The sequence below is a fragment of the Oreochromis niloticus genome, linkage group LG11 (genome assembly GCF_001858045.2).
Source record: "Oreochromis niloticus isolate F11D_XX linkage group LG11, O_niloticus_UMD_NMBU, whole genome shotgun sequence".
NCBI lineage: Eukaryota > Metazoa > Chordata > Actinopteri > Cichliformes > Cichlidae > Oreochromis > Oreochromis niloticus.
Genome location: NC_031976.2, coordinates 14,924,130 through 14,948,324, shown reverse-complemented (window position 1 = coordinate 14,948,324; position 24,195 = coordinate 14,924,130). Strand labels below are relative to the sequence as shown.

The following is a 24,195-nucleotide window of genomic DNA, read 5'->3' as shown; positions in this document are numbered from 1 at the left end:
CTGACACAGATAACAGCGGGAGATAAAGGAAACTCACTAAGGCTGATATGATCCTTTAATCCTCTACCCTCAGCTGTGGCCTTTGCCCCATAGCAAGGACAAAATCCCATTCCCCTTCTCTGCCTTCCCGGTTTCTATCATCATGATGACATCACCTGTGTGTATATGCGTGTACTGTATGTATTTGTTGCACAACCGCACTGCTTCTCTCGACTTACAGAAAAAAGGAGGCTGACTTCTGAGGGTCAGCCTCCTGTGTGTGTGTGAAGTCCTTTAAACTGCTGACCTCCTCACTTTCAGATGAGACGCCTTTGGATTCTTTCACGCCGTCTTTCTTCTTTTCTTTCTCTTTCGCCTTTTGTTTCGAAAACAAGACTCAGACCGAGTATTGTGGAGGGTATTTAATGCCCCCTCGCTCTCCGTCTTTGTCTTTTGCTCTTTTTATCGCCTGCCTATCTCTCACTCTCTCTCGCTGTCACCCATCTCACTAAACCAGGGTGACATGACCAGTCCTGGGTTGCTATGGTGACAGTCCCACTGGTACGGTGGCAGTGGCGCTGGCAGTGTGGAATGGGTCTGCGTGCATGCCTGCAAGTGTGTAGCTCTGCGTTTCTGTTCTCAGAGGTGTGAGTTGCCAAGTGGCAACAGTGTGTGTAGTTATGCGTGTTGTCATCAACCACTGAGCGTGTGTATAGCCTCATGTTTGTGTGTAATTTATTTTATTTTTTTTATTTTTTTAGATGTGTGCGCGTGCAGGCGCGTTGCTTTGCGGCCTCCTGCAGATGTTCTCTGGCCCCAGTGCCTCCTGCCAGCTGCTCCGCCCCCCAAGAACACACACATACACACACACTCCTCTTAATTAAGAGCCCTGTGCCATGGTGGGCGACTCAACGGGGGCATGATGGCGCACACATCACAGACACTCACCAGAAGGGCTCAACGTAGTGTGTCTATGAGCTGTTTTTTGTGTGGGTCGGTGTATGTGTGTGTGTGTGTGTGTGTGTGTGGGTAGATGATCCACCGGCGTTGCCCTTGAAGCCCTGTGGTCGTGATAGCGATGGTGGTGGTGGTAGGTAAACAAGCAGCTAATCAGGCCTATGTGTCTAATCCACACACTCCACCAGGCACCACAGGCAGGGATAGTGACACCGACAGACTTTCTCTTCATGTTCCACATGCAGTTTAGAGGCAGAGGAGGAGGAAACTGGGACAGCAGGAAGAGGAGGAGAAGCAGGGGTCGCAGTCAGGATTTGGCTGGAGATTGGGGCGAGAGCGGAGGTGGAGTAGAAATTTTCAGATAGTTTAGATCAGGAGGTTGATCAGGAGAGGAGGAGGGAGAGCGGAGAGGCAGCAGCGTGTCAGTTGTGGTACTTGTGGCTTAGAGTTCGGCTGAGATAGTATTTTATGAAATTGAACCAATATAAATCCAGTTTAGAATATTATAAACAACTGCTGCTGTTGGATGAGAAGCCAGAAATAATCATTGTTTGTCAAGATTTTTGTTAAACATTAATCAAGCTAATCTAACATGAGCAGCAGGAATAAACTGACTTTTATATTTAATTATCAGAAAACAATTTAATTCAAGCTGTATACTACAAGCTCACTGAGCTTCAATAAGAACAGCCACTGGCTTGGAGAGATCACATTAACCAGAAAACTAAAGTTTTTGAGGTTTACGATAATTAGCTGGGTGAAAGAAAATGATGTGAGGCAGCTTCGGATGAGAAACCTGCTAGCAGTCGCTGCTTTTTTTTTTATATTGATCTTTTGCTACTAAAAAACCCACCAGGGACATAAAGGCCTCTATGTAAGCTTTGTTAGCATCACAGCTAAAATAAAATCCAGGTATTTTGCTGACCCAGAGACCAAAATGGAACCTGGAAGTAGAGTTGTGTGTGCATTGCACTAGTTTAAAACACTTTTTTACAATTATAAAATGTATTTATTTATTTCATGAAACCTGTGCTGGTGCACAAGGTTCCAGCAAAAATAGAGCACAAAAAATATAAGTAAGTAAATAAACATTTAAGGTTTAGTCTGAGTCAGGCTTTCTCAGAACAAAATCAAACATCGTCCTTCAGAGTTGTGAAATCATGCCTTGTGATAATATAAACTGCTGTGGAGTTTTTGGGACTCTAAGAAGTATTAAACATCACAGATCAGCTGCTCAAATGATTTTTGCTTAAGGAATTTCATTTTTCTGGTGGCTGAAAAGAGTTGAGTTTTAAAATATTGCAGAAAAGCTCCAGTCACAGAGAAGTACATGACCTGTAAACAGAAAACACTGCTTGCGATCTTGCTGTGTTTTTATTGCATCCAAGTCACATATGAAATTCTTAAGTAAGCCTGATTAAAAATGTCACTTTAAATATTTGCACTTGATTAATTTGGTTGTTTCTCATATTGTCCAGACTGCAAATGGCCTGTTTGGATGCCAGGAACTGCCAAATCAGTCCTTTTAAGCACTGCTATAAGATAGTGTAACACTTAATTGGTATTTAACTGCAATTTCTTGTAGTGGGAGGAGCTACTGATTATATAGATAGCAGTTGCAGTTAGGTATGGGCAAGTGAGGCTTTGTGGAACACTGAAACATTCAACAAGCAGTTGTAATTGTTGAAATTGTATCGAGGTTTTGGAGCAATCAGACATCCATCTCCATGGCTACGTTGGTAACTTTCACTTTCTATGATGTTATTCTGTGTAACAGTGATACAGACCAATACGTGCAAACGAGGCTTGTTATTATTCCAGGCTATCAATAATTACGATCAACATATATTTTGGAGAAATCCCCATACAGCAAAGCAAGCTGTGACTGTAATGAGGTGTGTTTCAGCAAATACTAGTTGACCCCTGTTGTGTTAACATACCTGAGGCTGTTTTAGTTGCTTAGTAATTTAGTGCAATGCACAATAAACCAATTTATGAAATAAAATGTGCCGGAAAAAGGCTGCTGTGATTATTGTGACAACTATATATTGTAGTTTTTCTGGATTTGTGAATGTTGCCTGCGTTGTAGTCAGGCTAAGTGCAGGTCCCATTAGTTTTTGTGAAAGATGTCTCGTTTGTGGTGGAATTAAGTGCAAATGAACGTGGTTAAATATGCAGTTTTCTTTGGTCCTTCTTTGTGTTTGCTTGGGGTTTGTTTTTTTGTTTTTTGCAATTTACCTGCCCTGTCTTGTAAAAATCCTCAAAGTTTGGATGTATTTGGCGGATTTTTACCTCTCAGCTGTAACTGGCGATGGGAAATTCTCATCACAGGCAGGCGGGTGGGCAGCGTGGACAGTTTGTGAATGCGATTACTGGGGAACTAGTCGATTTAGAGGCTTCAGATTTATACCATAGGTGTATCTACTTAAAATCTTGGACAAGTTTGAATTTCAGTGACCTTGACCTCAAGGTCAGAAGATTTCTGAAAATATTGTGAATGCATTAACCCGAGAACAAGGTGACGTAGGATTTTGAAATTAATACCATAGATGTATCTACTAGGAGACTGAGGGGTAATACTGCAGTTGCCAGTAATTTTTAGTTTGTGTGAATTTACAGAGTCAGCAGGTTTGCTCTGCACACTATCAAACAGCCCTAGAAGCAGCAGGTAAGACAACTGTTGAAGCGGGTAAAGCGCCGTTGGTATTTGAACCATACTTCAGGGGGTATAGCCTTGCAGAACTGATTTTGTTCTCTACTTTAATTATTGTTCTTAATTTGAGTCTTCTTCAGTTTGTCCCGATAATCTGCACAGCACTAATCCACTGCTGTGAAGAAAACAAGCATAAAAAAGACCAGACCCGTTTAAAAGCCTTCTATTTCTGCCTCTACTGCTCAGAGGCTCACGTTACAATAAAGAGTAAATGATTTGGTTTTGCCAGGGTAGTGCCTCTGTCAGAGCCAAACAGTTTAGCAATAATATTTGATGTTTGATCACAGTCAAAGAGGTGAGCAACATGACGTCGTGTCATTTACAGCTGCCACATGTGTGGGTTTTTTTCATTAAACTTCTCTGTTTATGTCTTAGAATGAAAGATGGAAAGTTGGCAACATCAGCTGGTAGTAAAACAGATGCTGAACGTCTTTCTGTCTTTTCATACCAATGCCTTCGACTCCATAAATCAATTAATTTGCTTGAGTCAGACTGATGGAACCTCACTTGTGTATTTTTTGACTCCAGTTTTTGCAGTCAAGTAATGATGTAATTATAATAAAGTGACCAAAAAAATCTTCGTTATTTAATTGATCTGCTACTTGTTCAACTGATGTATGTTTGACACTGTGCCCTCCGTCCTTTCTCTTTAGTGTTTGTCTTAGTTTCATCTAGATTTACCGCTGCTGTAATGCTGCTCCTCATGTTCCTTATTATCGCTGTGATTTTCCCTCTGGTCTCCTTTAACTCATCTCTCTCTCCAGTGTTGCTTCTTTTTTTTTCTCCCCCCCTCTTCTTTCTCTCCCTCCTCTGCTCTGTCATCTCCTCTCCTCTTCTTCCTAACACACCCGGACAGGAAAGAACACCGTGGATAGTTAATAATTCTCTAATTTCCGCTCTTCACGGTGTGTAGAAGGTGTCGCAGATAACCTGATTTATCAGACAGCTATTAGAATGTGAATCGGGGGGTATTAAAGCAATGGACATTAACGTGCACATTGTTTAAACAACGCCACGGGACTAATGGATTTCAAAATGAATTTGTCAACACCGTTCTCTGTGAATATAATTAGTCAAATGAGATCAAAGCAGTGGAGGAGACCAGAGGAGGAGCTGGGAAGCAGTTTAAAGGAAGTCATATATGCAGACGCTGCAGCAGGAAGCTATGGGGAATTCTCTCTCTGTGACTCTGATGTGTGTTGGGTTATGCTCATGGAGTAATGCGATTACCTGTAGATATGTTAAGTATGAGGGAAAAAAAGCCCATTTTTACCCCGAGGGATCCACTTTATGAAGAATAGGCAACTTATTAGACATTCCAGATATCAAATCACATATAGATTTAACTGCTACATTCTGGTATTGACAGTCTGTATTGCTGCCAGTGTCTTTATTTCTTATTTTCAGCATCACATGAAAATGAATGAACGAATCAGAAGCAGGCGAGATGTTTATAGTTGTCAGAAGAAGACAGCAAACAGGAAAGAGTCTGTGTATTAACATAAGGTTATAATCACAAGGCATCTTAAACTGTAAGGATGCTGATATTCTTTCATTTTATTTTATTTTATTTATTTTTTTGACTACATATTGAAAGCCCGATGTACCTCATCTATGTGCTCCATCATCAGCGTGTCACACTTTTGCACTGAGTGGCACATTTCCTGCCTACTCCAAACTATAGTTGATCTGTCCTACACACATAAAACCAAATGCGTATTAATCTGAAGGTTAAATTACGTTTGCATTTTATGCTCCCGTTTGAGTAACTACAGTACTCTGGCATTTAATAAAAATACTAGAAATTATGTTTTTGTGTGTGTTTTAACATAAACCGATAACTGAGCTGATTCTCTTCCACACGAGCTGTTTTAGCTTGCCCAGAGTAGCTGTACATATGCAAGCCACTTTGCAACCCATATCTGCCCCAGTGCTGTATCTGCAATATCTGCCCTCACTGATGCCTGCATGTTTGTGTTGGGTCTTGCAGTGAGCTGTGCTGACAAAGAATAGATGGAGTTCGGGAAGGGTTTCAGAGGCAGGACATCATTGCTAGCATATGAAAATAAAATAATTTGCTTCTCTTTTCGAGGCTTTGTAGTTGATTTTCCTGCTGTGTTCAAAACATGAAATTTTGCCATGCAGGGGATTGAAACAGCACTGATAACAAACTGCAGCAACAAAAAAATGTATTTTATCTGTGAGGGCAATTTCAAATGAAGATGTGCTTTAATGCAGAGTCACAAGGGGGATTTCATGCCTCAAAATGTAAGCTTCTTGTAAAATTAGATTAGATGCACGCTGGGATAGAGAAAACAGAAACCACTAAGATACTTGTTCACGGGCCACGCAGACTTTGGCACAGAAGTCTCCGGCAGTCACGATACAGCAAGTGGTGATGGCGCTTGAAATATCTGTTTGTTTCAACATAACTTACGTCGAGTCGTTGCCTACAGAATTAAACGTCTTCCTTTTCTAGCTTCGCATTTTTATGTTGCGGCTCCACTGTATGTCTACCCTCTCCTGGATTGCTATCTCTGCATGTAGGCGTGTGGCACCGTTTGGATTTGCACTCGTTTTGAATAACAAGAAATTTCAAGTCCTGCAGTACCGTCTGATTGACAGAAAATGTTTAACTTGCTGGTAAAAAAAAATTGCTTATGAATTTCAGAAGTAATGTAAGAGCTGAGAGAAAAGCTGGAGCCCACACACCACAGAAAAACAAGGATATTTTTCTAAAGTGGAGATCTCCATTGAAGGAAGCGTTTCAGAATTGAACTTAAACCTCTGTGTCTGATTCCACCATGAGGGGAGAGCCGGCCGCTGAGCAGACATGGCGTTGGGTTGAGGTGGAGGTGGGCATGTGTGGAGGGGGTAAATCGGTACTGCTTGAATGCTAATATCCCACTTTAGAAGTCAACCCACCTCTCCATCCCCACATCTCCTTTGCTCTGTCCCTCTCTCTCTGCATCTTTCCCTCAACTCTGGTTGCTGTCAGTCTTCACTCATCTACCTTCTTTTTTTTCCATCCTTTTTTTGTCACCTCTCCCACTCCTCCCGACAATCTTCTCTCCTACTTCCCCACTCTCCTTCTTCTCTCCCTGCACTAGCCTGCTCCAGGCTTTCCATCACCCACGCTCCCTCTCTCCTCTTCCTTCTATCTGACTCTCCATCTTTCTCACTCATCAAACTCTGCCTTCTCCCCAAGATCTCTCTCGTTGCCACATTTTTAAAACTTTTTTAAACCTCTTTCTCTCTCTCTCTCTGTCATACACACACACACACACACGTGTGCGCATTCTTGACAAAGCCAGCTAATTACAGGCAAGTGTCCACTCCAGCCCTTCTTAAATACCGAGCTGATTAATGAGACGGAGGTGGAGGGCCAGGAAGTCTCACCCTTAGTGGGTGGTGGATACACACCCCTGTCTCTAAGCAGTTCTCTCTCACACACACAGACACATGCACACAAATGCACACATGCACGAACTGTACACACCTTTCCTTTTTTCTTTCACAGTCACATATGCAAATCATCAGCCATGTGAAGCTTCCTTACAGAAATATTGATATCAGAATTTTATGGCTTATCTCCTCTCCCGTGTGTTTTAACCTCTCCCCTTCTCCATCTTCATGTCTTTGTGGCAGCCCACTGACTTCTGTTGGGTTTTTTTTGTTTTGGGGGGGGGTGTAACAACTCCGACAGAGAATAGCTAAGAAGTGAGAAACAGACAAAGTGTGAAGGGGATGGAGGGAGGGGGTCAGGTGTAGCTGGGGCCTCCTCTGAAGTCATGTCGGCTCATTTTCTCTGCGGCGGCTCAGGCACGACTCACTGTCGGCTCAAAATGGCCTCCGACACATCTCGATGTCTGATTTGTGTGTGTGTTTGACCCTGAGGACCGATGTGAATTCTGCAGGAGCAAGGAGATTGAGTGCAGCTGCTGCTGCTGCTGAATGCTGACACACGTGCAGAGCTGAAAAAAAAAGCACACACACATACACGCACGCACGCACAGTCACAATCTCGACTGGGTCAGTCAGGTTCAAAGCATTTGTATTCATGGAAGGTTTTGCATTGGCTCCACCACCTACAGTGTTCCATCTAACTGTGGGACGTGGCTTTTTACTTTCGCACTCAGAAGACCTTGGACTGTGTTAGAGTGTGTTTATGGCTGTATTTATGGCAGTATGGTGCTACCTGACTGAATACACCTGGCTGAATGCATTTTTCCACTTGGATCATCCTTGAAAATACTTGAGGGCGTGTGTTTTGATGCTCAAATTGACCCCCCTGACACACCAACTTATGCTGTACGTGTCTCAATCTCTCTCCTAATACACCTCTGTCCCCTGCACAATCAGATACCTCCATGTACATTCACACATGCTTAGCTCTATTATCTTGTACTAAACTGTATAAAATCCAGCATAAAGACAAACTGACTGAACACAAATTAGAAGTCCTTAACACTATAATTGTATGTACTAAGGTAAAATTGGTATCTAATTTCACCTGGGCCTCTGTGAAACTTTATAAATTCCCTTGTTCCTAGCAAGTGGGCTGGAAACAGCAAGATCTGATTACCAGTCCTGCTCTGTAAAATCATTACTAAAATAGGACAAAGGCATGAAGTTGGCTAAAATGTCTCAGCAGTAGCACAGTGTGCCAAAAGAAATTTCAGAAGACATCAGGATGAATGTGCTTGAAAAACATCATCCTGTGAAGGCTTACAAAGAAATTTCTAATTCTCCTGGAGTCCTCAGAGCACCCGTGATGGAGCTTATGTACAAATGGAGAAAACTAGAAAAAATCTTGAACCGTGATGTGTTCAACCATCCAAAATAACTCCAAGGAAAATATCCAATGATCAACACTATCCAAAATAACACAGAAGCCCTCTGTTGTGTTGAACTGTTGAACTGCAACTGGGTTACAAAGGAAAATAATAAGAGTAAGTTGACCTCTGAATCACTCAAAATAAATACAGTTAAAGTTCTGAAATTATTAGTAAAAAGTGGACCTGAGCCTCTTTGAGATCCATTTGGTATTTGGTGTTTTTTACTTTACAAACTCGAGTTTGCTTTTCACACAGAATGTCTCTATTTAAATTATGTTTGATGATTTGGTACAGTGGTATGTGAGGCAATCATAATTGGAGATTATCCATCCGAATTTCAGGAGCAGGACCACGCCTCCAAACATGCTCCTTCCGGTTGTCATCTATATAGGTTCCCCCAGTTCTGCAAGCTGTTCATTCTTGTTTACATGCCCCACCCTCCCTCCCTCCTTGTTCTCAACTCTTTAACTTCTTCATTTCTATTTAGTACATGGGGATCTGCCAGGTTTGAGCCTTCCCCAAACCGCAGCTCAATTCATGTCAAAGCATTCACTTTTACCTACTAAAATGCTGTCAAACCTAAAATGAGGATGTGGGCCCAGCTAGTGAAATAGTAAAGTCAATTTAGCCCAGATACAGGTTTCCAAGATAACGGTAGTTAGCCAGTTATTTCATGCTACTGTAGCTCTTTTTAAAAAATTATACCTGGGTGTAATAAGACAAATGTGTTTAATTGAGGGTCACATTTAGAATAGAATAGAATAGAATAGAATAGCTTTTTATTGTCACTGTTACAAGAACAGTGAAAGGCAGTTTGGCATCTCTCCATGTGTGTGGAGTACACAATAGCGTGAGTATTTACACAATAACAGACAAATTTACATTTACACAAGAAAGATATGTACAAGTTATACATACACCTGCAAACATACACGCACATACATACATATATGTATATATACATAATTGCATCCGTACATGCATACACACACATATTTCCGCATACACGCTTACATCTATATACATACACATACATGCCATCTAACTAGCAGGTGCATTGAGAGGTGCAGTGTGGTCAGTGATATTGCACATTGAGTGTGTGGGGGGGATGATATTGCACATTGAGTGGGGGGGGTGGGGGGGGTGCTGTTGGAACTATACTAAATAATGTTATAATAAATACAGTTTAAAGAGGTAGGGGTGTTGGTTGCATTGAAGTATAAACAGAAATATGATTTATAAATAAGGTGTAATGTCCATGAGTGTTGGCAGTGCAGTTATCCTCCAATCAGGGTGGAGGTAGGGCATGTTTGACAGCCTGTGGGTAAAAACTTCTGTTGAGTCTGTTTGTCTTCGACCTGATGGACCTGTAGCGTTTACCAGAGGGAAGGGGGGAAAAAAGTGAGTGTCCAGGGTGCGAGGGGTCTTTGATGATGATGCTGGCTTCCTGCTGAAGTCTGCCAGTATAGATGTCTCTGAGGGGGCTTAGTGAAGTGCCGATTGCCCGCTCTGCTGCCCTCACCACCCGCTGCAGTTTCCTCTTGTCCTCCGCAGTGCAGGAGTTGAACCAGAGTGTGCAGCAGTAAGTCAGAAGGCTCTCAATGGTGGAGCGGTAGAAGTTTACTAGCAGTCTTTGGGGTAATTGGGCCTGATGTAGTTTCCTGAGGAAGTACAGCCTTTGTTGTGCTTTCCCTACCTGGTGGGAGATGTTTGTGGACCAGGTAAGGTCGGCCAAGATGTGGACTCCGAGGAACTTAAAGCTTTCTACCCTTTCTACCTCCTTCCCATCAATGTAGAGGGTAGAGTGCTCAGATCGCTTTGTTCTTCTGAAGTCGATTACCATCTCCTTGGTCTTGGCTGTGTTCAGATGCAGGTTGTTGTCGTCACACCCAATGTTCCCTCTAATTTTTCACGTGTCTGAGCGAACACACAAACTCCCTGAGCGATCCCTTGGACCACTGTGAGCGACATCAGACGTGTGCACTGTGGTCGCGCCAGCATCTAATCCATCCAAGTTACATGGTTTATTAAAATAATCAAATTACAGCATTTACATTTATGTTAGACTACTTTTAATTAACTGCTTTAGCCCACTTACAATGAAAATGTAAAAAAAATCTAGTCATTGACCTGTGTAGTATGTTAACACTATTGGAAGTAAAAATAACTTAAACTCCAATTTTGAAAACACAACTTTCTTTCTTTTTTAAAAAAAGCTCTGACTTGTATTATGAGTCTGTGGTCTGGGAGAGAGTATATAATGACCAATGCTGGGCAATTAATTATATAGTTACTTCTTCAAAAAAGTAACTCAGTTTGGCAAACAACAAAGATTTTTGCAGCTATTTTTTTTTAAATGCAGCCAAGGCATGTGCAAGTGAATGTGAGTGTGAATGGTTGTCTGTCCCCTGTGTGTTGGCCCTGCGACAGACTGGCGACCTGGGATAGGCTCCAGCGCCCCCCGCGACCCTGAAAAGGATAAGCGGAAGCGAATGGATGGATTTCAAACTATTTACAGAACAATCAGGTTTCTGCATCAAATCTGATGCCACACAAATTATTTGTGCCACTCCAAAAAATAATTTCTGTCCCCTATGAGATAAAGGAGAACAACAGCCTGATACCTGCAGGCCTGACAACAGGAGATGTATCACTCCTGTAACACCTGTAACATTCAGTACTCGCCTCATTGTTCTGACACACAACAAAACTACACTACACACTAACTTCACAAGATTTGCGCTTAACGTCGCAAATCTCTCACATATCAAAGCACCGCCGTCACTCCTAAAACTTCCCCCCGTTTCTTAACAACTAGATGCCACGTTGCCATATCATTTTTTGATTGGTCGACATGGTACTTTTTTGGACGAATAGGAAAGGGAGAGGGGGGTGGAGTTTGTTTTTGCTCACAGGCGGAGAGTGCTTTCGAGCCTTTTTTCTTATAAAACGCCGTTTTTACCGTTTCTTCCGGCAGTAAATATAAACAACGACAGTATTCAGGAAGAAAACCAATCATTGCATATTTTTTTTTATCACAACTCTGGTTTTACGTGGCCTATCAACACAATTTAAAAACTGGTATAAAGTCCACACATTTTCCGTCAATTGTTCCGTCTGTCCTGCTCACATCTCCAATGGTTGTACAAGTTGTCATAAACGTGGCTTCACTCCACATCAGCCACGCGGCTTTGCCAGCTAAAAAACCGGTGTCGGCACATAAGGACGCTGTCATAGCCTGTCAGCGACGTTGATTAGCTGTGTATATACGAATGTAAATCGCATTATTGGCTGGACTTACGGGAGCAGCCAGTCACTCACTGACTAACACTGCAAAACAGAATTGTTAAAGTATTAATTTTAATTTCAATTCAGGATAATTTTTTTTGTGCGCAACACAGATTTTCTGTGCGCAGAGACCGTGCCAGCAGTGCGCAATTGCGCACGTGCGCAGCTTAGAGGGAACATTGGTCACACCATTGCTTCAGATGCTGAACCTCCTCTCTGTAGGCTGAATCATCGTTGTTGTCGATCAGTCCTATGACAGTGGTGTCATCAGCAAATTTTATAATGGTGTTACTGGTGTGGATTGGTGAACAGTCATGGGTGAAAAGTGAGTATAAGAGGGGACTGAGGACACACCCCTGTGGGACACCCACATTCAGAATGAGGGTGGAGGAGGTGTGCTCTCCCATTCTTACGTTCTGGGGTCTGTTGCTCAGGAAGTCCAATATCCAGCTGCACAGTGAGCTGCTGAGTCCTAAGTTGCTTAGTTTATTAACCAGTTTGTGGGGTTGAACTGTATTGAAGGCAGAGCTGAAGTCCACAAACAGCATAGGTGTTACTACAGTCCTTCATAGACATGGCCCAGGTCTGTTTCCCATTTTCTTTTTATAGACATTTTGTTATAGTCAGGTAACTTTTCATTGATAATAGCATATATAGAAGATGCTATTCCTTTTATTGATTTCCATGATTTGGTGCAAAGATGGGTTTCAAGAGGAGTTTCTTTTGGTATCTCGGGGAATAACCCTTTGGATTTCTCTTTGACCCAATCTCTTATTTGTAGGAATTTGAAGAAACTTTGTCCTGGGAGTTTGAATTTTTCCTTTAGTTGTTGAAAGTCAATAAATGTATCATTATTATATAAGTCAGCAACAGTTCGAATATTTCTGTCCTTCCATCCCCGCAATATTGGGTCAGCAATATGATAAGAGAGATCAGGATTGCCCCATAGGGGTGTCCTTCTAAGAAAAGAGATATTTATTTTCAGAAGTGAGTGGGATTCCTGCCAGGCGCAGAAGGTGTTTAATATTATCAAATTGTTTGTGAGCTTGGATAGACATTTTTTTGTACCTAAAAATAGAACTTCTTTTAATAATATGGGGTTCACCTCATGTTGTTCTATTGGAACCCATCTAACCTCACTCCTCTCTGCATGTAGCCAGATCCAAATTGATCAATACTGAGAGGCAAGATAATAGTTCCTAAAGTTTGGTAAATTAAGTCCTCCCCTTGAATATGGGGCCTGTAGAGAGGAGAGTTTGAGTCTTGGGTTTTTCTTTTGCCATATGAAAGAAGTTATAAGTTTATTAAGCTCTTTGAAAAAACTTTTAGGAACATTTGTAGGGAGACACTGAAATAAGTAAATGAACTTAGGCAAAGTGTTCATTTTAATAACATTAATTCTCCCTATAAGAGACAATGGAAAATCCATCCATCTCTGAATATTAAGTTTGGTTTGCTCCAACAGTTTGATATAATTTAGTTTAAATATTTGATCCTCGGATTTGCCAATTTGTATACCCAAATACGTAAATCCATTATTATGCCAATGTAATGGGTCAGTAAGAGCTCTAATACGGCTATCTTGTATATTTAATGGCATAATCTCACTTTTGGTATAGTTTATCTTATATCCTGAGGCTGCACTGTATTCTTTAAGACACTTCATTAAAGAGGGAATTGATTTAAAGGGGTCCGTTATATATAGTAGGAGGTCATCTGCGTATAGAGAAAGTTTGTGTTCACTTGTGCCAAATTTGATTCCAGATATGGAGGCACTAGTACGAATAGCAACTGCTAGTGGTTCGATCGCAATCGCGAAGAGCAAGGGGGAGCTTGGACAACCTTGTCTACAGCCTCTAGTTAAAGAGAAAGTGCCTGAGAGCACATCAGTTGTTATGATATTGGCTCTGGGGGCATTAAAAAGTGTCCTAACATAGCGGGTGAACTTCTCTCCAAAGCCCATAGCTTCCATTGCCTGAAATAGAAAGTTTGGCTCAATCCTGTCAAATGCTTTATTAGCATCCATTGAGATTATTAGCAGTGGGTCTGGGTTTTTTTGAGCAGTGTTCAGTATATGGAGCAAACGTCGCACATTATCTGCTCCGTGCCTATTTGTAATGAAGCCTGTTTGGTCGGCATTTATTATCTTAGGCTTAATGTCTTCCAATCTGAGTGCAGTTATTTTAGATAATATTTTATAATCTGCGTTTAAGAGGCTAAGGGGTCTGTAAGATTCACATCTCTGACTATCCTTGCCCGGTTTTGGAAGTAATGTGATTGTTGCAATTTCCAATGATTCTGGTAATTTATTATTTTCTAAAGCTTCTTTAATCATATTTGTAAGTGGTGTCAATAATTTATTAGAGAAAGCCTTATAATAATCGACCGGGAATCCATCAGGTCCAGGGGTCTTATTATTTTGTAAACACTTGAGGGCACGAAGTACCTCCATCTCAGATATATCTGCATCAAGCAGTTCTTTGTCCTCATTATATAATTTAGGAAGGGTTATTCCATCTATAAATCTTTTTGCAGCAGTACTGTCGACCCCTTGCTCAGATTTATACAAATCTTCATAGAACCGTTTAAACTCGGCATTTATGAGTGCTGATTCATCAAGAAGTTTATCATCTTCCGTTAATATTGTCCGTATAAATTTATCAGATGTTTCTTTCTTAATTTGCCAGGCCAGTAGTTTACTTGTTTTGTTTCCAAATTCGTAGTAGTGATATCTAGTTCTGGCCATGGCTGCTTCCGCTCTGCTGGTGCATAGATTATCATATTGCAACCTTGTTTTTGTTAATATATTGAGGTATTCTTCCTTTTTGGTAGCAATATCCTCCTGCTCCAGGTTTTTAATGTCAATCTCCAATTTAGTTATCTTCTCTCTAATTTGTTTAGCCTTGTTGGCACCGTATGACATAACCATACCTCTCATATAGGCTTTGAGAGCTTCCCAGATATTGGCATGTGAAGAGGAATTTGAGTTGGCATCTAGGAATATTTCAATATTAATGTTCATATATGAAATAAAGTCAGAGTCTCCTAGCATATAGTTTTTAAACCTCCACCTGTGGGTTGCAGGTTGCGACATATTGATGGCCCAGGAGAGTTTGATGGGATTATGGTCTGAAAAAGTAGTTGCTAAGTAGGAGCAATCTACCACTGTTGCCGTCATATTTTGTGGTACAAGAAACATCAATTCTAGAGTGTGTGTTATGTACTGGTGAAAAGAAAGAGAAGTCCCTCTGGCCTGGATGAAGGTTTCGCCACACATCAATTATACCTATATCCTTCATACCCTGGTTCAGCCACTAACCAGAAGGTCGGTGGTTCGATCCCAGGCTGCTCCAGTCTGCATGCCAAATATCCTTGGGCAAGATACTAACCCCACATTGCTCTCCGATGCGTCCATCGGAGTGTGAATGTGTATGAATGTTAGATAGTTACTTAGCACTTAAACCTTAGAAGTGCTTGTGTGAATGGGTGTGATTGGGTGAATGAATTAGTTGTGTAAAGCGCTTTGAGTGCTCGGACAGAGTAGAAAAGTGCTATATAAGAACCAGTCCATTTACCATCTACTCTCTGCCTCTTTAAGTTTGTCAGCATTTTTTTCCTCTTAATAGGTGAATTAATCCCTCTAATATTCCAAGATATACAAGTTAGATGAACCATAACTTAAATTTTTTATATGAATATCTTGGACAGATAAGTGTCATGGTATTCAACACTGGGGATTTCTGAACACCTTCCTTGTTTTCTGAATTTCGATGCGGTGAAGCTCTGTACATGGATATAATAGTAAGATACAGCCTAGACCAGGGAGCTGTCTGAACAGTTGCGTGAGTAAAATTTTGGGTAAGAGACCATACATAACCCCAAAACGTTAAAGTAAAAACCTGCCTCATAAAACCCCTGTAACAAAACCACATTAGGTAGGTAATTCAGCTAAACAACAGTGGTGGCCCAGGCAGCTGCTAAGGTTGAAACTTTAGCCACTCTCGGTAAAATATTTACAGCAAGGTACTAAATTTAACAGTCAGATATACATAGAACATAGCTATATAAGGCCAAATAAGCTGGTTGATCAAGGTGTGATCACACTCATCCAGTGGGGGGTTGATATCATGATCATAAATGCACACACAATCTGTACTTTTATGAATTCGTACACATTATTTTAACTGACTAACGAGCAATTATTTCTATTAGCTATCAAATGCCGGATTACCATAAATCATATCTCCAATTCGTCTGAAGAATAGAGGATGGAGAGTTTCTATGTCAATGCTTGATGTTATAGTCTTTTTTTCCTTCATTTCGCCCCCACCCCCAAAATTAACAATGAAGGCCTTCTCATCTGAGAGTATAGGAGCGAATTGCTTTGTTGAAATCACATTAGATCACTTTAGTCTACTCACTCGGAAGATCTTTCAGATAACGTTGTGCTTCGGCAGGGGTGGAGAAAATTTTGATAGATCCCTGGTGCCTGATGCGAAGTTGCGCTGGGTACATCAGAGCATATTCAATCTCCTTCTCTCGCAGCCTCTGTTTCACGTCACGGAACTCGTCTCTTCTGCGTTGCAGGTCTGCGCTGTAATCCGGGAAAAAAGATATTTTCTTATTCTCATATGTCATCTCTCCCCTACTTCTAGCCAGTCGGAGGACTTTTTCTTTGTTTCTGATTTCAGGAACTTAGCGATGAGAGGCCGTGGTCTGTCAGACTTCTTCCCGACGCGGTGTGCTCTTTCAAGGGTAATGTGTGAGGTGAAGTTATCATTCCCCAGGATTTGCGGTATAAATTTCTCCAAAAATCCAACAGCGTCGCGGCCTTCTGCTTGCTCCGGGATGTTCAGTATCCTAAGGTTGGACCTTCTACTGCGGTTCTCCAAGTCGTCGATTTTGTCTTTGAGTTGCGTTGTCAATTTCTCCATTTTATCGACACGGTTGTGTGCATCTTTAATGTCGTCTTCGTTTGCGCTCACTCGCGCCTCCATCTCCTCAACCTGCTCAGAAAGCGCATTAAGAGAGGATTCAATTTTCGTCAGGGTTGTTTGTATGTCGGCCGTTTTTTTGTCAATGTGGTTCGTGAGGTCCTCTTTAGTTTCCTTGATAGCATTGAGTAGTTTGTTAATTGGCAATTCCTCCTCCCCATCCGCCATATTTCTTGTTGCTGATATGTGCAGGTGCCCTGGAGTTTTAGCCGTTTTCTTTCGTTTTGAGTGTCGCAAATTATAACTTGCCATACAGAATTTTACTTAGTAACTTTGCCTCTTACTATGGTCCAGAATTATATGAGGGCAAATCAGGATAAAGATAGATTCCTGGGCCTACCGCCGAGAGCTCAGGAGTACACGTCTACTCTCTTCCGCTGTCAGCCATCCCCCGTCAATCCGGTCTATATTTTTAATACTATTTTATTTGTAAGGCTCTTCAAACTATGATCTTATATTCTATATGCCTGTTACATGCCAAAATATCATACCACATCCTATTAATGAGGGAGTCATGCACCTGTAATTATGGTAGTGACACATACTCTAAGGAGTGTTTAGGTGGAGATTTTATAGTTCCAGTCATTTCCCCCCTCACCCCCTCCTCCCTTCGTCCTTTGCTCACTTGTTACTTTGTTCCCCCCTGAACAGCTTGACGTTAATTCCCAAAGATGTCTCCATCACAAACTTGCTGAAGTGATGGTGTCAGCCTTTAAATGCTGACGTGACTCGATGTGATTGTCTTTTTACAAGTTCCTGACACACAGGCAGAAGCTCAGGAACATGCATGAATGCACACCAAGGAGTCTCTCTTATAATTGAGATGAAACAAATATGAACTCTTAATAAAACAAGCTCCATTGCCTCCTGCAGAAAAGTCATTCTCTTCACTTGTGGTAACAGCAGCTTTGCACTGCTTTTTGAGCTGCATTTCCAAACTGTCCATTCTAATATTTTCACACTCTTGATTCCAAAAAAATAAAACCATCTCATCTTGACAGACAAATTTTCCTCCTTCCCCTTCATGTTAACATCATGGTATACACTCAGTGGCCACTTTCTAAGTCACATCTTGCTGGTACTAGGCTGAACTCCCTCTGGAAACGTTTAACATAGAAGCCATTTGAGTACAGAGAACTCATTGTCATGTTCGAGAAAGCAGTTGGAGATGATCTGACTTCGTGACATTATCCTGCTGGAAGCAGCGATCAGAAGGAGTGTACGCTGTGGTCATAAGAGATGGACATGGTCAGCCACAATTCTCAGTTATGCTGTGGTGTTTAAATGATGCTCAGCTGGTACTATAGGGGCCCAAAGTGTGCCATTACCCCACCAGCAGTCTGAACTATTAATGCATGGCAGGATGGATTTATGCTTTTTGCTTTCTTTATGCCAAATTCTGACTCTACCATCTGAATGTCAAAGCAGAAGTGACGACTGAGACCAGGCAACGTTTTTCCAGTCTTCTATTTTGTTGAGTCCGTGTGCACTACAGCTTCAATTTCCTATTCTGAGTTGAGCAGACCGACATGTGGTGTTCAGAGATGTTCTGCTGCATAAATATAACGAGTGGTTATTTGGGTTCTCGTTTCCTATCAGTTCAAAGCAGTCTGGCTATTTTCCATTTTCACCTGGAGAACTGCTGCTCTCTTCTCTGACCATAGTCATGGTTATATAGATCTGCGGTTTCTGAGTTCTTTCAGCATATTTTGGCGCTTTTTAAATTAACAGTAGCATCTTAAAGCTTTAAAGCTCGGAGATTCGGAGCTTTAAAGTTGATCAGTTTGAGCAGAAGTTAAGTTAGATTTTCCTGATTTTACTGGTGATGAAATTCAGGGAATTGAGACAAAAAATAGCATGATGTGGGGTTACTGAGAAAAACAAACTCATAGCTCTTTAATTCTGATGATATTTTATTGGACCATAGTATTACTGAACACACCTTAAACTTTAAATCAGCAATAACCTCCTCAGCATCATTACTTGGCCTTGTTTTCAGTGTGGAAAGCCAAATTGGCTCAGGCAAGAGGAAAGTCTGCCAGGGAGATCTTTCTCTTGTTCTCATGAGGATGAAAAAAAATCACATATGTTTTATTTAGATATATTTTTCTGTTTTGTGGTTGTTCCGTGTCACCTTGTTCAACAATTCACAAACTGTGGTTAGAAATAGTTTAACAAAACAATCCTAACTCTGGAAAGAATTTTAATAAATGACATTTCTTAGTTTCCCTTTTTTTTCCTCGCTTTGGTTCTTATAGAAGACTTAGTGCACTGTACCTGGAGTGTATTTTTTAGCCAAAAAACAAACAAACCCATAATGAAGGTTTTTCTGGATAAAACCTGAAGTGAAACTGGCTCCAAGTTTTGCTTTGCATGTCATCAGTCTGAAAGTGAAATGCAGTATGCAGTATTTCTGGATTGGCAGTTCTAGTCAAATAAATGGCTCTAGCCCAGTATTTGATTCCTATTGTCTCTGTCTCCTGGCTTTTAGCAAGGTCTTGGTTTGAGGTGAAACTCATTTGTGGCAATTGAAAAGTAGCTCACAGGAGAGAATAAAGAATCAGTGCTTATGTATGGGATGTAGCAGGTTGACCTGGCACGGCATGGCTCAGCATGGCACAGTATGGCAGGCTCCAATGAGGCTTCACCCTCCCAAGGCTCCATCCTGCCTGAGCTCAACACAATCAGGCCTCCACAGCGAGACCGACTGCAGGTTACCATGACAACCCGGAGGCACTGCCTGCATGGGACAAAGGCTGGCAGGTCCTGTGTGTGTGTGTGTGTGTGTGTGTGTGTGTGTGTGTGTGTGTGATTGAGAGACAGAGTGAGTGATGTGTGGCAGAGCAGGCGCGGCCCTCCTGGGGCCCTCATTCGTTTGTCTCTCGCTGAGACCACAGGAGCCCTGATGCTGCAGAGATGGAGGTGGTGGCGGTGGATGGGGTGGGAGAAGAGGAGGGGCGAGGGGAGGGGGCAAGCCAGCGAAAAGCAACTGATGTTGAGAGACGATGATGAAAAGATGCAAAGAAAGGTGTAGTGTAAGAGGAAAGAATAAGAAATCAAAAGAACGGCAGTACAAACGGATTTGGTGGATTGGATTGTTCCGCGCGCGGTCGCTCGTTCACTCATTCATCAATCATGTGCGAAGCTTCGTCGTACAAAACACGGGTCTTGACAAAAGTTGATTTTAAAAAATGGACTTCACCACTGCACTCTGGCAAATTAATTGCACCAATTAGTGGAGCACTCAAAATTCAAAATTTTAATAACCTGTCTACCACACAGCAAGTTGCAATGACTTGAAACAGCACTGCTTTACAGAATGTAATAAAATGAAAAGTGCACTTATCCAATGCACCAGGCATTAAAAATGAGGAAGCGATCTCTTTAAGCATATTGGGCTTGATCATTAATTGTCTCAGCTCCTGACGCACATCTGCTCTCTGCCTTGTATTCATTGAATTTTCCTCTACATTTTGGAATTTGATATTTTCATATAAACACCATTAAATGGACTTTCACTTGTTAACCTCAGAGGGTCAGAGTAAAATGTGTTCTGTCTATGCAGCTCCCATATAGTCTGTGCCCACCACTCTGTATAAGCGAGCTCAGAGACAGGAACTATGTTAACTTTGGAGATGACTCAGTTGATGTCAGTCTGCTTCTGAGAAATGAGTCATCACATGAGTTTGTGTTCTGAACATACAGCTTGTATAGACAAGGAGACCAATCACCTTTGCCTTCTCAGACCTTCACTGGAGTACAGAAAATAAGAAGTGTTAGGAATCACAGGATACAGTCATTGTAATAAGAAAGTGCAACCTCTTTTATTTAGGACACGGCAAAAAATAATCTGGTTCTTGGTAGGTTCTATAATTTTTTTCAATAGAACCTCAGATGAACAATGTTGACATGTTACACCATGTGATAATTTAACAATAATGCACAACCAGTGTGTGAGTTAACAATTATTTAGTTACATCCAGGTGCTGCCTAATCAAATGCACTGATTAACTATGTGATCATCTCTGTAAAAGCAGATGTTTTGGCAGTTTGCTGGTCTGAAACATTCGGGGGGGTGTTCACACGATGCCAAGGAGCAGAACTGAAAACAATGATCCCACTCAGAGCAGCACATCTACAACAGAATGATTGGGGGAAAAAGAAACAAGGTGTCGCAATGGCCCAGTCAAAGTCCAGAGCTCAACCTGATTGAAATGTTGTGGCAGGACCTTAAGAGAGCTTTGTAGAAAAACAAATGCCTGCAAAGCCTTTTGTTAAATAAATAAATGAGATAAATGAAAATAAATGAGAAATTGAGGTCTGTGCTGATCCAATATAAGAAATACACTTTTAACCAGAAAAATTACATGCAAAACTAAATCCATCATATTTTTTCTGTTTTCTTTTCCAGGTTTAGATCACACAAACAAGGACCTAAAGAAAAACTTTGTGAGTAAACTCAAAATCAATGTGCCTTAAATGAATTTGAGCATTATCGTAGAGGCTTTGCTCTTAGCTAGCGTTGCTTCTCTATTTGTTAAAAGATGAGACTATAAAAGTTTCATATAGTTATAAAGCTGTGAGGCTGGTGTTACACTGGCTGGCCATAAAGCATATGTGAAGTGGCAGCGTTGTTTGCTCCTGCCTTGTCATTTATAATCCTATAGGCAGTTTGAAGCGTGCAGGCCAACTTGTACTTTGTCACAGCAGATTGTCTGGCATGGATAAGCCTGGCTGCAGAGAGAGAGAGGGAGATACATAATTGCTCTTGTACAGTCTGCTGCCAAGACATCCTCCTCCCGTTATGCCTATATACACTGGCAAACAAGTCATTCAAACATGTTCACTTTTATGACACACACACATAAACCACACAGACACGCAGCAGCATCTCCTCAGTGACAGTGATTGCCGTCAGTCAGAAGAAAAATGTTGACAGTCTAATTCAAGTGCCACTATCGAGAGTTTTTTATGGGATTGCTTCATTTCCTGTCATGTCATCCTGATGTTTTGTGTTGAGGGTTATGCTGTCGTACACTACTCTGCATTTGTTTTCTGTCTCGCTTTTCCAGGAGGCCCGTGCCAGTTTTGACCTGCGTGCATCACACGGTCTGTCTCACGATCCCATGCCTGTCAGAAATGAGGAGAATAGGTAATGACTGCTGTCCTTTTACTCTTTCCTCCAGATATGCGATCCCTATATTTCTCCCTTCCAAAACCAGGAAACTGATCAAACATCGTGTGTAGTGGCCCTAACGTGAGACGCAAACATGCAAGCTAAGCAACCGAGCCAATTCTTGGACCTAAAACTAGCTTAACTGGCTGCAACAAGCGACAGCTGTCCTCTCAGAGAGAAAGAATCAGTGGTCGTTGGTTAAAATGTGAGAATCTTGAGTTCGCCTGTCTGAAATCAGAGATCTATCATGTTACACTGGAAGCCTGCTGCTGTCATTTCATGAAAAAGCTTAACTGATTAGCTGTAGCTCAAGACATGATATCAAGGTCAATTTCTTTTTTTGCTAATTTAAGATTTCAAAACTAAATTGTTGCACGTGTCTGGTGTCAACCTACAACGTATTACCTGTGTTTTTCATGCTTTGATTATTGGAGGTGAGACTTCTAGTATCTTAGTGTTCTTTTCTGACAATTTGCACCAATCATATTGAGGAGATGCCATATTTACTGCGTGTGCTCAGGTTAAAACACCCCCCAAAAAGAAAACGCTCATCTCAGCTTATTTAGTCTCTGTATGTGGCTAACATCTTATTCCCCCTCTGTCTCAGTCACGGTACCCATTGTGCAGGGGAAGTTGCCATGGAGGCCAACAACTCCTACTGTGGTGTGGGCATCGCCTTCAATGCCAGGATTGGAGGTGAGGAAAACAATACAGCCTTAAAAAGACCGTAGGAGGCAGTGCATTGTGGGTGTGCTGCACTGGCCAAAACGAGGACATGGCATAAGAAGCAGTTTTTAAAACACTTGTTATACTACATTGGTGCTATATTATTATTATTAATAATAATAATATTAATTTACTTGATGAAAAATGCATGCTTTGTGACTTTAGGACAGCTGTGCAGCTCTATTGGTAAAGACAGAAAAAAGGGTTTTTAGTGGTGCTCAGTATACCTTTGGGGATTGACGGTAGGGCCAGCACCTTATCTAGCAGAAATCTATTCATTTCTGACCAATTATGAAACCCTAGTTTTTACAAAAAAAAGAGGAAAGGGAACCGAAATAATTTTAGCACAATGCTGTGATTTTTCTTTGCCTGTGGTTAAAACCTCTTTGGAGGAAAAACCCTGCATGCATAATACACCTGCTCTAACTTTACAAGGTCTCACTTACTTTATTATAAAATGATAAATAATTCAAACTCACCTTTACCGGCAGAAATTCGAAAGTAACAAATATTCCAAAAACCAAAATACCACTCCCACATCCACATGCTGAATTATTTTTGAGAGAAAAGAAAAATGCATTTTTCTGCCATTTTACTCAGCATCATTTCCAGATGTCTCTGTAAAACGCTTGATTTTATGTTTGGTTTAGGTGGAAATTAAACTGTCGAGCTATAAGCAGAAACACTGTAAAATGTGGCAGAAAATCACAGGAAATCGTGCCAAATTTTCACAGTGAAGTTTTCCTTGTCGGTATGAATTTTCAACGCCTGTGTATATATTTACAGTGAACATGGCTTTAGGTTTGTGTGAATACAGGTCACTACATATTGACTGGCTGCTATTCAGGCATGCTGACCCTATTTAACAGCTCATTTTTTAGTGTAATGGCTTTTTTAGTGTTGGTAGTAACATCGGAAAAGGATGAATGAACTGAATACATAAGATCGCCCATTTTCCCATTGTGAAATCAAAGATTTTTACAGGGTTTACCAAGAGTGCTGTAACCCACAAGTTAATGAGGAGTACATAATGTGTTTGAATAAGAACACTTCCTGCAGCTCTCAGATCCTAAGTGACTCAAACTGAGTTTAATGCAGCGATGGCATCAGCACGAAATAGAGAAAATGAGAAGAGGAATCCCTCAGTTGAACTCTGGCATTTGAACTGTGCTCTGTGATCTTTAATCTCTGACCCGTCCTCGTTTGTCACAGGCAGATGAGCGTCTCATGCAAAAAAGAGAGGGAAAGAAAAACAGTTTGACAGAGCGAGAGCACGAATTTCTTCCCACAGTTAGATTCAATTTTGCCTTGTTGGTTCCATTTTATTCTGACTCATAAACAGTCTGTATGGCACACAGGAGACGAAGGGGCAAGACCCGCATGAAAGATGCATGTTGAGACTTGAGCTGTCACACAGTTGACTAAGTGAAGTTCTTTGCCTCTGTTTGTAGTTTTTGTATTGACGATTTGTGGTCTTGTCTTTCATCACAGTCACCACACAAACTTTTCAAAACCTTAAAAAAT

The 24,195-nt window shown here is 41.3% G+C and overlaps 1 protein-coding gene across 4 annotated transcripts in view; it reads left to right on the top strand.

The window, feature by feature from the left end:
* LOC102079407 (furin-like protease kpc-1) overlaps positions 1-24,195 on the top strand; it is a 209,374-nt gene that overhangs the window by 104,460 nt on the left and 80,719 nt on the right. For 3 of the 4 annotated variants that reach the window (XM_005472550.4, XM_019364583.2, XM_005472551.4), the window contains exons 7-9: positions 21,181-21,218; positions 21,842-21,921; positions 22,553-22,641. In XM_005472550.4, coding sequence (XP_005472607.1) covers positions 21,181-21,218; positions 21,842-21,921; positions 22,553-22,641 — 207 coding nt within the window. Of the gene's footprint in view, positions 1-16,104; positions 16,363-16,466; positions 16,531-21,180; positions 21,219-21,841; positions 21,922-22,552; positions 22,642-24,195 lie in introns of those variants that run through there. The other variant, XM_025911397.1, reaches the window with a different exon arrangement.